This window comes from Crinia signifera, chromosome 2 (assembly GCF_055691185.1).
Source record: "Crinia signifera chromosome 2, ASM5569118v1, whole genome shotgun sequence".
NCBI classification, from domain to species: domain Eukaryota; kingdom Metazoa; phylum Chordata; class Amphibia; order Anura; family Myobatrachidae; genus Crinia; species Crinia signifera.
The window spans coordinates 405,854,089-405,870,895 of record NC_139218.1 but is presented as its reverse complement, the minus strand read 5'-3'; the positions used below and the strand labels follow the sequence as shown (position 1 = coordinate 405,870,895).

Genomic DNA, 16,807 nt, shown 5'->3' with positions numbered 1-16,807 from the left:
CTACGTGTTGGTGATATATACATGGTATCCTAGTACATGTTATACAGGTGATTAGTATTCCTCCCTCCCCCTTACAGGTATAGTCTATGTGTTGGTGATATGTACATGGTATCCTAGTACATGTTATACAGGTGATTAGTATTCCTCCCTTCCCCTTACAGGTATAGTCTACGTGTTGGTGATATATACATGGTATCCTAGTACAGGTTATACAGGTGATTAGTATTCCTCCCTCCCCCTTACAGGTATAGTCTATGTGTTGGTGATATATACATAGTATATAGTACATGTTATACAGGTGATTAGTATTCCTCCCTTCTCCTTACAGGTATAGTCTACGTGTTGGTGATGTATACATGGTATATAGTACATGTTATACAGGTGATTAGTATTCCTCCCTTCCCCTTACAGGTATAGTCTACATGTTGGTGATGTATACATGGTATATAGTACATGTTATACAGGTGATTAGTATTCCTCCCTCCCCCTTACAGGTATAGTCTACGTGTTGGTGATATATACATGGTATCCTAGTACATGTTATACAGGTGATTAGTATTCCTCCCTCCTCCTTACAGGTATAGTCTACGTGTTGGTGATATATACATGGTATCCTAGTACATGTTATACAGGTGATTAGTATTCCTCCCTCCTCCTTACAGGTATAGTCTACGTGTTGGTGATATATACATGGTATCCTAGTACATGTTATACAGGTGATTAGTATTCCTCCCCCTTACAGGTATAGTCTACGTGTTGGTGATATATACATGGTATATAGTACATGTTATATAGGTGATTAGTATTCCTCCCTCCCCTTACAGGTATAGTCTACGTGTTGGAAATATATACATGGTATCCTAGTACATGTTATACAGGTGATTAGTATTCCTCCCTCCCCCTTACAGGTATAGTCTACGTGTTGGTGATATATACATGGTATGATAGTACATGTTATACAGGTGATTAGTATTCCTCTCTCCCCCTTACAGGTATAGTCTACGTGTTGGTGATATATACATGGTATATAGTACATGTTATACAGGTGATTAGTATTCCTCCCTCCCCCTTACAGGTATAGTCTACGTGTTGGTAATATATACATGGTATATAGTACATGTTATACAGGTGATTAGTATTCCTCCCTCCCCCTTACAGGTATAGTCTACGTGTTGGTGATATGTACATGGTATCCTAGTACATGTTATACAGGTGATTAGTATTCCTCCCTTCCCCTTACAGGTATAGTCTACGTGTTGGTGATGTATACATGGTATATAGTACATGTTATACAGGTGATTAGTATTCCTCCCTCCCCCTTACAGGTATAGTCTACCTGTTGTGATATATACATGGTATCCTAGTACATGTTATACAGGTGATTAGTATTCCTCCCTCCTCCTTACAGGTATAGTCTACGTGTTGGTGATATATACATGGTATCCTAGTACATGTTATACAGGTGATTAGTATTCCTCCCTCCCCCTTACAGGTATAGTCTATGTGTTGGTAATATATACATGGTATCCTAGTACATGTTATACATGTGATTAGTATTCTTCCCTCCCCCTTACAGGTATAGTCTACGTGTTGGTGATATATACATGGTATCCTAGTACAGGTTATACAGGTGATTAGTATTCCTCCCTCTCCCTTACAGGTATGGTCTACGTGTTGGTGATATATACATGGTATATAGTACATGTTATACAGGTGATTAGTATTCCTCCCTCCCCCTTACAGGTATAGTCTACGTGTTGGTGATGTATACATGGTATATAGTACATGTTATACAGGTGATTAGTATTCCTCCCCCTTACAGGTATAGTCTACGTGTTGGTGATATATACATGGTATATAGTACATGTTATACAGGTGATTAGTATTCCTCCCTCCCCCTTACAGGTATAGTCTGCGTGTTGGTGATATATACATGGTATATAGTACATGTTATACAGGTGATTAGTATTCCTCCCTCCCCCTTACAGGTATGGTCTACGTGTTGGTGATATATACATGGTATATAGTACATGTTATACAGGTGATTAGTATTCCTCCCTCCCCCTTACAGGTATAGTCTACGTGTTGGTGATGTATACATGGTATATAGTACATGTTATACAGGTGGTTAGTATTCCTCCCCCTTACAGGTATAGTCTACGTGTTGGTGATATATACATGGTATATAGTACATGTTATACAGGTGATTAGTATTCCTCCCCCTTACAGGTATAGTCTACGTGTTGGTGATATATACATGGTATATAGTACATGTTATATAGGTGATTAGTATTCCTCCCTCCTCCTTACAGGTATAGTCTACGTGTTAGTGATATATACATGGTATGATAGTACATGTTATACAGGTGATTAGTATTCCTCCCTCCCCCTTACAGGTATAGTCTACGTGTTAGGGATATATACATGGTATATAGTACATGTTATACAGGTGATTAGTATTCCTCCCTCCCCCTTACAGGTATAGTCTGCGTGTTGGTGATATATACATGGTATATAGTACATGTTATACAGGTGATTAGTATTCCTCCCTCCCCCCTTACAGGTATAGTCTACGTGTTGGTGATATATACATGGTATATAGTACAGGTTATACAGGTGATTAGTATTCCTCCCTCCCCCTTACAGGTATAGTCTACGTGTTGGTGATATATACATGGTATCCTAGTACATGTTATACAGGTGATTAGTATTCCTCCCTCCCCCTTACAGGTATAGTCTACGTGTTGGTGATATATACATGGTGTCCTAGTACATGTTATACAGGTGATTAGTATTCCTCCCTCCCCCTTACAGGTATGGTCTACGTGTTGGTGATATATACATGGTATATAGTACATGTTATACAGGTGATAAGTATTCCTCCCTCCCCCTTACAGGTATAGTCTACGTGTTGCTGATGTATACATGGTATATAGTACATGTTATACAGGTGATAAGTATTCCTCCCTCCCCCTTACAGGTATAGTCTACGTGTTGGTGATGTATACATGGTATGATAGTACATGTTATACAGGTGATTAGTATTCCTCCCTCCTCCTTACAGGTATAGTCTATGTGATGGTGATATATACATGGTATGATAGTACATGTTATACAGGTGATTAGTATTCATCCCCCTTACAGGTATAGTCTACGTGTTGGTGATATGTACATGGTATCCTAGTACATGTTATACAGGTGATTAGTATTCCTCCCTCCCCCTTACAGGTATAGTCTACGTGTTGGTGATATATACATGGTATATAGTACATGTCCTACAGGTGATTAGTATGCCTCCCTCCCCTTACAGGTATAGTCTACGTGTTGGTGATATATACATGGTATATAGTACATGTTATACAGGTGATTAGTATTCCTCCCTCCCCCTTACAGGTATAGTCTACGTGTTGGTGATATATACATGGTATATAGTACATATTATACAGGTGATTAGTATTCCTCCCTCCCCCTTACAGGTATAGTCTACGTGTTGGTGATATATACATGGTATGATAGTACATGTTATACAGGTGATTAGTATTCCTCCCCCTTACAGGTATAGTCTACGTGTTGGTGATATATACATGGTATGATAGTACATGTTATACAGGTGATTAGTATTCCTCCCTCCCCCTTACAGGTATAGTCTACGTGTTGGTGATATATACATGGTATCCTAGTACATGTTATACAGGTGATTAGTATTCCTCCCTCCCCCTTACAGGTATAGTCTACGTGTTGGAGATATATACATGGTATGATAGTATGTGTTATACAGGTGATTAGTATTCCTCCCTCCCCCTTACAGGTATAGTCTACGTGTTGGAGATATATACATGGTATCCTAGTACATGTTATACAGGTGATTAGTATTCCTCCCTCCCCCTTACAGGTATAGTCTACGTGTTGGTGATATATACATGGTATCCTAGTACATGTCATACAGGTGATTAGTATTCCTCCCTCCCCCTTACAGGTATAGTCTACGTGTTTGTGATATATACATGGTATGATAGTATGTGTCATACATGTGATTAGTATTCATCCCTCCCCTTACAGGTATAGTCTATGTGTTGGTGATATATACATGGTATGATAGTACATGTTATACAGGTGATTAGTATTCCTCCCTCCCCCTTACAGGTATAGTCTATTTGTTGGTGATATATACATGGTATGATAGTACATGTTATACAGGTGATTAGTATTCCTCCCTTCCCCTTACAGGTATAGTCTATGTGTTGGTGATATATACATGGTATATAGTACATGTTATACAGGTGATTAGTATTCCTCCCTCCCCCTTACAGGTATAGTCTATGTGTTGGTGATATATACATGGTATCCTAGTACATGTTATACAGGTGATTAGTATTCCTCCCTCCCCCTTACAGGTATAGTCTACGTGTTGGTGATATATACATGGTATATAGTACATGTTATACAGGTGATTAGTATTCCTCCCTCCCCCTTACAGGTATAGTCTACGTGTTGGTGATATATACATGGTATATAATACATGTTATACAGGTGATTAGTATTCCTCCCTCCCCCTTACAGGTATAGTCTACGTGTTGGTGATATATACATGGTATCCTAGTACAGGTTATACAGGTGATTAGTATTCCTCCCTCCCCCTTACAGGTATAGTCTACGTGTTGATGATATATACATGGTATGATAGTACATGTTATACAGGTGATTAGTATTCCTCCCTCCCCCTTACAGGTATAGTCTACGTGTTGGTGATATATACATGGTATCCTAGTACATGTTATACAGGTGATTAGTATTCCTCCTTCCCCCTTACAGGTATAGTCTTCGTGTTGGTGATATATACATGGTATCCTAGTACATGTTATACAGGTGATTAGTATTCCTCCCTCCCCCTTACAGGTATAGTCTACGTGTTGGTGATATATACATGGTATCCTAGTACATGTTATACAGGTGATTAGTATTCCTCCTTCCCCCTTACAGGTATAGTCTATGTGTTGGTGATATATACATGGTATCCTAGTACATGTTATACAGGTGATTAGTATTCCTCCCCCTTACAGGTATAGTCTACGTGTTGGTGATATATACATGGTATCCTAGTACATGTTATACAGGTGATTAGTATTCCTCCCTCCCCCCTTACAGGTATAGTCTACGTGTTGGTGATATATACATGGTATATAGTAAATGTTATACAGGTGATTAGTATTCCTCCCTCCCCCTTACAGGTATAGTCTACGTGTTGGTGATATATACATGGTATGATAGTACATGTTATACAGGTGATTAGTATTCCTCCCTCCTCCTTACAGGTATAGTCTATGTGTTGGTGATATATACATGGTATCCTAGTACATGTTATACAGGTGATTAGTATTCCTCCCTCCTCCTTACAGGTTTAGTCTACGTGTTGGCGATATATACATAGTATCCTAGTACATGTTATACAGGTGATTACTATTCCTCCCTTCCCCTTACAGGTATAGTCTACGTGTTGCTATTTGGAGGACGCTCTGTAGAATCAGCTGCATTACAGGAGCCTCTCTTTCTCCAGCCAGTGAACATGTCATGGATCCAGGTATGCAAACAACAGGATTCCAAGACATGATTTTATCAAAAATAATGGAAAGTTTCCTTATGATTTTGGGGGTGTATTTAATGCTGCTGTCACAGCTCGCAGGATCAGTATTCAACTGACCCCCTGCATATGCCGATTCCCCTTCACCCCATTTTTGGAGCAAGGGGGAATCGACGTATGCAGCCGCTAAAACAGCGAAACTCGCGGCTAAATGCATCACGCTTCCTGCATTAGCTGAGAGCCTCGCTGTTTGGGGGAATCCTCGACGTCCTCTGACAGCGAGGATTCCCCCGGAATGTTGAATAGGGTGTGTGGGGGGTTAAACAGCGAAGATTGCTTGTTTTCTGCGATTCTCACCGTTTGACCCCCTCGACGGCCGCATTGAATTACGGGCCTTGGTATCAATGAAGTATTGAAAATGAATTATAGAATTGTTATTCTTCTAAAATATATATTTCTTCTTTTCTGCATAAGGGCTTGATGCTGGGTATAGGGTTGGACATTAGGACTAGGCAACCCAGGCTCCTCCTCCCTCTATATGTTGCTTCCAAACCAGGCAGCCGGTTTCGTTTGATGCCAGCAGGATCTGAGGCAGCTTTTTATTACAGGGTTTGCCATATGCAGCCTTCATTTACTTTATCTTTAGGTTGAGCAGTGCTGTACCACTACAACACCATGGCGCCAGTGGCCTCAGCACTGCAGATGGTTGCATGACCCCATGCTAGGACTCCTGTCGCACACTAAGAACCACAGTCGGATGCAGGGAACACGTAAATCGGCTCCCTACTTGCAGGGATCTGTACATGCGGCTTCCAGCTACTAGTGCGGGGACTACTGGCGGCACTGACTGAACGAATGGTTGGGTCACTCGCAATCCCACTGGACCACCAGGGTTTATGCATTGGGTACACAGCGCCGCTTGTGGGGACACCCAGGCAGGGTCCCCGGCGTGATGCAAGTACTGTTGGCGGTCATTTTCCTGGGGACTACATGGTCAGTATGTGTGGGGAGGCTATCCCCTTTAGCTCCTCACCCAGCCCTTGCCTTACCTCTTAGCAGGTTTCCCACCACTGGATTATCTCTTCCTCCTCTGCCTCCCTGCAGAGACGTGAATCAGCCATTACCAGAGTAGGCTGTCTCACAGTGTATCCTGTATAATTTATATTCCTGCTATTAGTACTGTATCTCTGCATTTGTGTGTGTATGTGTGCTTGTGTGGGGGTGATCATCATGTTCATTTCAGTCTCTGTCTTTACCCATTGTCACATTGTTCTGTCCCGACAGTCACACCATTGTTTGTATTTAATCTGATCCTGAAAGCGTTAAGTCTTGGCGCATTGTTCGCCGAGGCTTGCCTAGAAAATGGGACGTGGCTGAGTGCAAGATGCTTGCACAACCTAATGCGGCAAAGGGACACACTTGTGTGAGGCGCTTACGCGTCCCTGTCTCGCAGGTGCTGGATGGGCTCTGCATCCAATGCTTCATGGACAAACAGTGGGAGGTTCCCATGGTAGAATTCAGCAAGGAACCAGCATGGCCAGCCTCTAACACAGGTCATGTGACAACTTGCGGATTGCTTAGCTGTCATAGAACCTGTGTAGTCCACCTCTGGAAACCAGCATGTTGAACCTGTGCAAGCTGATCTACTACCACCCACATGGGAACCTCCATGGGTGAGTGCACTTTCTCACACAATACTGTGTTTAAAGCAGATGTTAGACAGGAAGGCTTCCAAATGGAGCACGTCACAGAGAGCTAGTTCTATCTCTCTTTCACTCTGACTCTACTTGGATCATGAGGAGACTGGATATGTTTCCTCTGAGGTGAAAGCTTCTTCAACCCATGATTACACTCCATCTTGGCTGGATGTGGAGGCCTTTGTCAGGTCTGTAAGAGAGGTCCTGACTATTGAGGAGGAGGAGCCTGAGGAATACACCAGTCAAGTTGAAAAAGTTGTCCCTGGTGCAATTCCCCAAAAAGTTTTTCTACTTTATTACCTGCTCCCACCAGAGTACCATGCCAAGTGGGAAAATATTCTTCCAGTGAATGTGCATGTGGCTTGCCTGGTTAAGTGCTCTACCCGGGATGCAGTTAAAATCCCAGCGGTCGGGTTCCCGGCGTTCAGAATCCCGACGCCGGAATCCCGACCGCCGAAATTCCGACACATTCTCCCTCCGGGAGTGTCCACGGTGTGCCGAGCGTAGGTAGGCACCGGGCCCACTGCGTGGCGAGCGCAGCGAGCCCGCAAGGGGGGGCGATCCACGTCCCCACCCTTGTCGGCATTTCGGCTGTCGGGATTCCGAACGCCGGGATCCCGACCGCCGGGATTCAGTACTGAATCCCTCTACCCTACCTATCCCTAAAATAGCTTCCCTAAAGGAACCAAGGGACAGGACATTGGAGAACATTCCTCAAGGTTTTTCACACAGGGGACATAGCAAGACCAGCTTTGGTGTCCGCTTGGGTGGTTAAAGCTTTCAGTGATTTGACCCTATTGAGAGGCTTATCCAGAAGAACCCATAGGCAGGAAGTTAGGGTTAGCCAATAAGCAGGGAGGAGGATGCTTATATTTTCCTGACAGATCCAGAAAGTGTAAACCCAGCATTCCTCACAGTGTATCCTTCTGCATAACCAAGTGCCGCTCCAACTACCTGCAGCCTCATGTCCTGGCCATCCCTAGCAGGCTCACTTTAGGCTTCCTCGATTGCACAACTGTCTGCCTCCCCTCCTCCTAGATTGTAAGCTCTATGGTGCAGGGCCCTCCTCCTCCTGTTCTCACAGCCCTCTGCTCTCCAAAAGCTGTATCCTACTCATCGACTGTCTAAAACTGCATCTCCTCTCATCTCATCATCGCTCATCCTTGCCAATGACAACCCATCCCTGGTAGTACACGGACACCTCCTCTGCTTCCCTACATCCCAGCTGTATTGTGTACTGAGCATTGTGCTGCTGTTACCTGTGCTGTTGTAGTGTCTCAGTCACTGTAATGTTCTGTGTCCCCTGTATTGTACTAATGTGTGCCCTATGTACAGCGCTGCCCCTGGTAGTACACGGACACCTCCTCTGCTTCCCTACATCCCAGCTGTATTGTGTACTGAGCATAGTGCTGCTGTTACCTGTGCTGTTGTAGTGTCTCAGTCACTGTAATGTTCTGTGTCCCCTGTATTGTACTAATGTATGCCCTATGTACAGCGCTGTCCCTGGTAGTACACGGACACCTCCTCTGCTTCCCTACATCCCAGCTGTATTGTGTACTGAGCATAGTGCTGCTGTTACCTGTGCTGTTGTAGTGTCTCAGTCACTGTAATGTTCTGTGTCCCCTGTATTGTACTAATGTGTGCCCTATGTACAGCGCTGCCCCTGGTAGTACACGGACACCTCCTCTGCTTCCCTACATCCCAGCTGTATTGTGTACTGAGCATAGTGCTGCTGTTACCTGTGCTGTTGTAGTGTTTCAGTCACTGTAATGTTCTGTGTCCCCTGTATTGTACTAATGTATGCCCTATGTACAGCGCTGTCCCTGGTAGTACACGGACACCTCCTCTGCTTCCCTACATCCCAGCTGTATTGTGTACTGAGCATTGTGCTGCTGTTACCTGTGCTGTTGTAGTGTCTCACTCACTGTAATGTTCTGTGTCCCCTGTATTGTACTAATGTGTGCCCTATGTACAGCGCTGCCCCTGGTAGTACACGGACACCTCCTCTGCTTCCCTACATCCCAGCTGTATTGTGTACTGAGCATTGTGCTGCTGTTACCTGTGCTGTTGTAGTGTCTCAGTCACTGTAATGTTCTGTGTCCCCTGTATTGTACTAATGTATGCCCTATGTACAGCGCTGTCCCTGGTAGTACACGGACACCTCCTCTGCTTCCCTACATCCCAGCTGTATTGTGTACTGAGCATTGTGCTGCTGTTACCTGTGCTGTTGTAGTGTCTCACTCACTGTAATGTTCTGTGTCCCCTGTATTGTACTAATGTGTGCCCTATGTACAGCGCTGCCCCTGGTAGTACACGGACACCTCCTCTGCTTCCCTACATCCCAGCTGTATTGTGTACTGAGCATTGTGCTGCTGTTACCTGTGCTGTTGTAGTGTCTCAGTTACTGTAATGTTCTGTGTCCCCTGTATTGTACTAATGTGTGCCCTATGTACAGCGCTGCCCCTGGTAGTACACAGACACCTCCTCTGCTTCCCTACATCCCAGCTGTATTGTGTACTGAGCATTGTGCTGCTGTTACCTGTGCTGTTGTAGTGTCTCAGTCACTGTAATGTTCTGTGTCCCCTGTATTGTACTAATGTGTTCCCTATGTACAGCGCTGTCCCTGGTAGTACACGGACACCTCCTCTGCTTCCCTACATCCCAGCTGTATTGTGTACTGAGCATTGTGCTGCTGTTACCTGTGCTGTTGTAGTGTCTCAGTCACTTTAATGTTCTGTGTTCCCTGTATTGTACTAATGTGTGCCCTATGTACAGCACTGCCCCTGGTAGTACACGGACACCTCCTCTGCTTCCCTACATCCCAGCTGTATTGTGTACTGAGCATTGGGCTGCTGTTACCTGTGCTGTTGTAGTGTCTCAGTCACTGTAATGTTCTGTGTCCCCTGTATTGTAGTAATGTATGCCCTATGTACTGCACTGCCCCTGGTAGTACACGGACACCTCCTCTGCTTCCCTACATCCCAGCTGTATTGTGTACTGAGCATTGTGCTGCTGTTACCTGTGCTGTTGTAGTGTCTCAGTCACTGTAATGTTCTGTGTCCCCTGTATTGTACTAATGTGTGCCCTATGTACTGCACTGCCCCTGGTAGTACACGGACACCTCCTCTGCTCCCTACATCCCAGCTGTATTGTGTACTGAGCATTGTGCTGCTGTTACCTGTGCTGTTGTAGTGTCTCAGTCACTGTAATGGTCTGTGTCCCCTGTATTATACTAATGTGTGCCCTATGTACAGCGCAGCCCCTGGTAGTACACGGACACCTGCTCTGCTTCCCTACATCCTGGCTGTATTGTGTACTGAGCATTGTGCTGCTGTTACCTGTGCTGTTGTAGTGTCTCAGTCACTGTAATGTTCAGTGTCCCCTGTATTGTACTAATGTGTGCCCTATGTACAGTGCTGCCCCTGGTAGTTCACGGACACCTCCTCTGCTTCCCTACATCCCAGCTGTATTGTGTACTGAGCATTGTGCTGCTGTTACCTGTGCTGTTGTAGTGTCTCAGTCACTGTAATGTTCTGTGTCCCCTGTATTGTACTAATGTATGCCCTATGTACAGCGCTGTCCCTGGTAGTACACGGACACCTCCTCTGCTTCCCTACATCCCAGCTGTATTGTGTACTGAGCATTGTGCTGCTGTTACCTGTGCTGTTGTAGTGTCTCACTCACTGTAATGTTCTGTGTCCCCTGTATTGTACTAATGTGTGCCCTATGTACAGCGCTGCCCCTGGTAGTACACGGACACCTCCTCTGCTTCCCTACATCCCAGCTGTATTGTGTACTGAGCATTGGGCTGCTGTTACCTGTGCTGTTGTAGTGTCTCAGTCACTGTAATGTTCTGTGTCCCCTGTATTGTAGTAATGTATGCCCTATGTACTGCACTGCCCCTGGTAGTACACGGACACCTCCTCTGCTTCCCTACATCCCAGCTGTATTGTGTACTGAGCATTGTGCTGCTGTTACCTGTGCTGTTGTAGTGTCTCAGTCACTGTAATGTTCTGTGTCCCCTGTATTGTACTAATGTGTGCCCTATGTACTGCACTGCCCCTGGTAGTACACGGACACCTCCTCTGCTCCCTACATCCCAGCTGTATTGTGTACTGAGCATTGTGCTGCTGTTACCTGTGCTGTTGTAGTGTCTCAGTCACTGTAATGGTCTGTGTCCCCTGTATTATACTAATGTGTGCCCTATGTACAGCGCAGCCCCTGGTAGTACACGGACACCTGCTCTGCTTCCCTACATCCTGGCTGTATTGTGTACTGAGCATTGTGCTGCTGTTACCTGTGCTGTTGTAGTGTCTCAGTCACTGTAATGTTCTGTGTCCCCTGTATTGTACTAATGTGTGCCCTATGTACAGCGCAGCCCCTGGTAGTACACGGACACCTGCTCTGCTTCCCTACATCCTGGCTGTATTGTGTACTGAGCATTGTGCTGCTGTTACCTGTGCTGTTGTAGTGTCTCAGTCACTGTAATGTTCTGTGTCCCCTGTATTGTACTAATGTGTGCCCTATGTACAGTGCTGCCCCTGGTAGTTCACGGACACCTCCTCTGCTTCCCTACATCCCAGCTGTATTATGTACTGAGCATTGTGCTGCTGTTACCTGTGCTGTTGTAGTGTCTCAGTCACTGTAATGTTCTGTGTCCCCTGTATTGTACTAATGTGTGCTCTATGTACGGCGCTGCCCCTGGTAGTACACGGACACCTCCTCTGCTTCCCTACATCCCAGCTGTATTGTGTACTGAGCATTGTGCTGCTGTTACCTGTGCTATTGTAGTGTCTCAGTCACTGTAATGTTCTGTGTCCCCTGTATTGTACTAATGTGTGCCCTATGTACGGCGCTGCCCCTGGTAGTACACGGACACCTCCTCTGCTTCCCTACATCCCAGCTGTATTGTGTACTGAGCATTGTGCTGTTGTAGTGTCTCAGTCACTGTAATGTTCTGTGTCCTCTGTATTGTACTAATGTGTGCCCTATGTACGGCGCTGCCCCTGGTAGTACACGGACACCTCCTCTGCTTCCCTACATCCCAGCTGTATTGTGTACTAAACATGGTGCTGCTGTTACCTGTGCTGTTGTAGTGTCTCAGTCACTGTAATGTTCTGTGTCCCCTGTATTGTACTAATGTGTGCCCTATGTACAGCGCTGCCCCTGGTAGTACACGGACACCTCCTCTGCTTCCCTACATCCCAGCTGTATTGTGTACTGAGCATAGTGCTGCTGTTACCTGTGCTGTTGTAGTGTCTCAGTCACTGTAATGTTCTGTGTCCCCTGTATTGTACTAATGTGTGCCCTATGTACGGCGCTGCCCCTGGTAGTACACGGACACCTCCTCTGCTTCCCTACATCCCAGCTGTATTGTGTACTGAGCATAGTGCTGCTGTTACCTGTGCTGTTGTAGTGTCTCAGTCACTGTAATGTTCTGTGTCCCCTGTATTGTACTAATGTGTGCCCTATGTACAGCGCTGCCCCTGGTAGTACACGGACACCTCCTCTGCTTCCCTACATCCCAGCTGTATTGTGTACTGAGCATAGTGCTGCTGTTACCTGTGCTGTTGTAGTGTCTCAGTCACTGTAATGTTCTGTGTCCCCTGTATTGTACTAATGTGTGCCCTATGTACGGCGCTGCCCCTGGTAGTACACGGACACCTCCTCTGCTTCCCTACATCCCAGCTGTATTGTGTACTGAGCATTGTGCTGTTGTAGTGTCTCAGTCACTGTAATGTTCTGTGTCCTCTGTATTGTACTAATGTGTGCCCTATGTACAGCGTTGCCCCTGGTAGTACACGGACACCTCCTCTGCTCCCCTACATCCCAGCTGTATTGTGTACTGAGCATAGTGCTGCTGTTACCTGTGCTGTTGTAGTGTCTCAGTCACTGTAATGTTCTGTGTCCCCTGTATTGTACTAATGTGTGCCCTATGTACGGCGCTGCCCCTGGTAGTACACGGACACCTCCTCTGCTTCCCTACATCCCAGCTGTATTGTGTACTGAGCATTGTGCTGCTGTTACCTGTGCTGTTGTAGTGTCTCAGTCACTGTAATGTTCTGTGTTCCCTGTATTGTACTAATGTGTGCCCTATGTACGGCGCTGCCCCTGGTAGTACACGGACACCTCCTCTGCTTCCCTACATCCCAGCTGTATTGTGTACTGAGCATTGTGCTGCTGTTACCTGTGCTGTTGTAGTGTCTCAGTCACTGTAATGTTCTGTGTCCCCTGTATTGTACTAATGTGTGCCCTATATACAGCGCTGTCCCTGGTAGTACACGGACACCTCCTCTGCTTCCCTACATCCCAGCTGTATTGTGTACTGAGCATTGTGCTGCTGTTACCTGTGCTGTTGTAGTGTCTCAGTCACTGTAATGTTCTGTGTCCCCTGTATTGTACTAATGTGTGCCCTATGTTCAGCGCTGTCCCTGGTATTACACGGACACCTCCTCTGCTTCCATACATCCCAGCTGTATTATGTACTGAGCATTGTGCTGCTGTTACCTGTACTGTTGTAGTGTCTCAGTCACTGTAATGTTCTGTGTCCCCTGTGTCATACTAATGTGTACCCTATGTACAGCACTGTCCCTGGTAGTACACAGACACCTCCTCTGCTTCCCTACATCCCAGCTGTATTGTGTACTGAGCATTGTGCTGCTGTTACCTGTGCTGTTGTAGTGTCTCAGTCACTGTAATGTTCTGTGTCCCCTGTATTGTACTGATGTGTGCCCTATGTACAGCACAGCCCCTGGTAGTACACGGACACCTCCTCTGCTCCCTACATTCCAGCTGTATTGTGTACTGAGCATTGTGCTGCTGTTACCTGTGCTGTTGTAGTGTCTCACTCACTGTAATGTTCTGTGTCCCCTGTATTGTACTAATGTGTGCCCTATGTACAGCGCTGCACCTGGTAGTACACTGACACCTCCTCTGCTTCCCTACATCCCCGCTGTATTGTGTACTGAGCATTGTGCTGCTGTTACCTGTGCTGGATTAGTGTCTCAGTCACTGTAATGTTCTGTGTCCTCTGTATTGTACTAATGTGTGCCCTATGTACGGCGCTGCCCCTGGTAGTACACGGACACCTCCTCTGCTTCCCTACATCCCAGCTGTATTGTGTACTGAGCATTGTGCTGCTGTTACCTGTGCTGTTGTAGTGTCTCAGTCACTGTAATGTTCTGTGTCCCCTGTATTGTACTAATGTGTGCCCTATATACAGCGCTGTCCCTGGTAGTACACGGACACCTCCTCTGCTTCCCTACATCCCAGCTGTATTGTGTACTGAGCATTGTGCTGCTGTTACCTGTGCTGTTGTAGTGTCTCAGTCACTGTAATGTTCTGTGTCCCCTGTATTGTACTAATGTGTGCCCTATGTTCAGCGCTGTCCCTGGTATTACACGGACACCTCCTCTGCTTCCATACATCCCAGCTATATTATGTACTGAGCATTGTGCTGCTGTTACCTGTACTGTTGTAGTGTCTCAGTCACTGTAATGTTCTGTGTCCCCTGTGTCATACTCATGTGTACCCTATGTACAGCACTGTCCCTGGTAGTACACGGACACCTCCTCTGCTTCCCTACATCCCAGCTGTATTGTGTACTGAGCATTGTGCTGCTGTTACCTGTGCTGTTGTAGTGTCAGTCACTGTAATGTTCTGTGTCCCCTGTATTGTACTAATGTGTGCCCTATGTACAGCGCTGTCCCTGGTAGTACACGGACACCTCCTCTGCTTCCCTACATCCCAGCTGTATTGTGTACTGAGCATTGTGCTGCTGTTACCTGTGCTGTTGTAGTGTCTCAGTCACTGTAATGTTCTGTGTCCCCTGTATTGTACTAATGTGTGCCCTATGTTCAGCGCTGTCCCTGGTATTACACGGACACCTCCTCTGCTTCCATACATCCCAGCTGTATTGTGTACTGAGCATTGTGCTGCTGTTACCTGTGCTGTTGTAGTGTATCAGTCACTGTAATGTTCTGTGTGCCCTGTATTGTACTAATGTGTGCCCTATGTACAGCGCTGCCCCTGGTAGTACACGGACACCTCCTCTGCTTCCCTACATCCCCGCTGTATTGTGTACTGAGCATTGTGCTGCTGTTACCTGTGCTGTTGTAGTGTCTCAGTCACTGTAATGTTCTGTGTCCCCTGTATTGTACTAATGTGTGACCTATGTACAGCGCTGTCTCTGGTAGTACACGGACACCTCCTCTGCTTCCCTACATCCCAGCTGTATTGTGTACTGAGTATTGTGCTGCTGTTACCTGTGCTGTTGTAGTGTCTCAGTCACTGTAATGTTCTGTGCCCTATGTACAGCGCTGCCCCTGGTAGTACACGGACACGTCCTCTGCTTCCCTACATACCAGCTGTATTGTGTACTGAGCATTGTGCTGCTGTTACTTGTGCTGTTGTAATGTTCTGTATCCCCTGTATTGTACTAATGTGTGCCCTATGTACGGTGCTGCCCCTGGTAGTACATGGACACCTCCTCTGCTTCCCTACATCCCAGCTGTATTGTGTACTGAGCATTGTGCTGCTGTTACCTGTACTGTTGTAGTGTCTCAGTCACTGTAATGTTCTGTGTCCCCTGTGTCATACTAATGTGTACCCTATGTACAGCACTGCCCCTGGTAGTACACAGGCACCTCCTCTGCTTCCCTACATCCCAGCTGTATTGTGTACTGAGCATTGGGCTGCTGTTACCTGTGCTGTTGTAGTGTCTCAGTCACTGTAATGGTCTGTGTCCCCTGTACTATACTAATGTGTGCCCTATGTACAGCGCAGCCCCTGGTAGTACACGGACACCTTCTCTGCTTCCCTACATCCCAGCTGTATTGTGTACTGAGCATTGTGCTGCTGTTACCTGTGCTGTTGTAGTGTCTCAGTCACTGTAATGGTCTGTGTCCCCTGTATATTGTACTTATGTGTGCCCTATGTACAGCGCTGCCCCTGGTAGTACACGGACACCTCCTCTGCTTCCCTACATCCCAGCTGTATTGTGTACTGAGCATTGTGCTGCTGTTACCTGTGCTGTTGTAATGTCTCAGTCAATGTAATTTTCTGTGTCCCCTGTATTGTACTAATGTGTGCCCTATGTACAGCGCTGCCCCTGGTAGTACACGGACACCTCCTCTGCTTCCCTACATCCCAGCTGTATTGTGTACTGAGCATTGTGCTGGTGTTTCCTGTGCTGTTGTAGTGTCTCAGTCACTGTAATGTTCTGTGTCCCCTGTATTGTACTAATGTGTGCCCTATGTACGACGCTGCCCCTGGTAGTACACGCACACCTCCTCTGCTTCCCTACTCCCCAGCTGTATTGTGTACTGAGCATTGTGCTGCTGTTACCTGTGCTGTTGTAGTGTCTCAGTCACTGTAATATTCTGTGTCCACTGTATTGTACTAATGTGTGCCCTATGTACGGCGTTGTCCCTGGTAGTACACGGACACCTCCTCTGCTTCCCTACATCCCAGCTGTATTGTGTACTGAGCATTGTACTGCTGTTACCTGTGCTGTTGTAGTGTCTCAGTCACT

At 46.1% G+C, this 16,807-nt stretch overlaps 1 protein-coding gene across 1 annotated transcript in view; it reads left to right on the top strand.

The window, feature by feature from the left end:
- The window catches only part of LCMT2 (leucine carboxyl methyltransferase 2), a 394,048-nt gene that overhangs the window by 279,978 nt on the left and 97,263 nt on the right, over positions 1 to 16,807 (top strand). Inside the window, 1 exon segment of the mRNA XM_083170637.1 lies at positions 5,481 to 5,578. Within this exon segment, the coding sequence (XP_083026763.1) occupies positions 5,481 to 5,578 (98 nt within the window).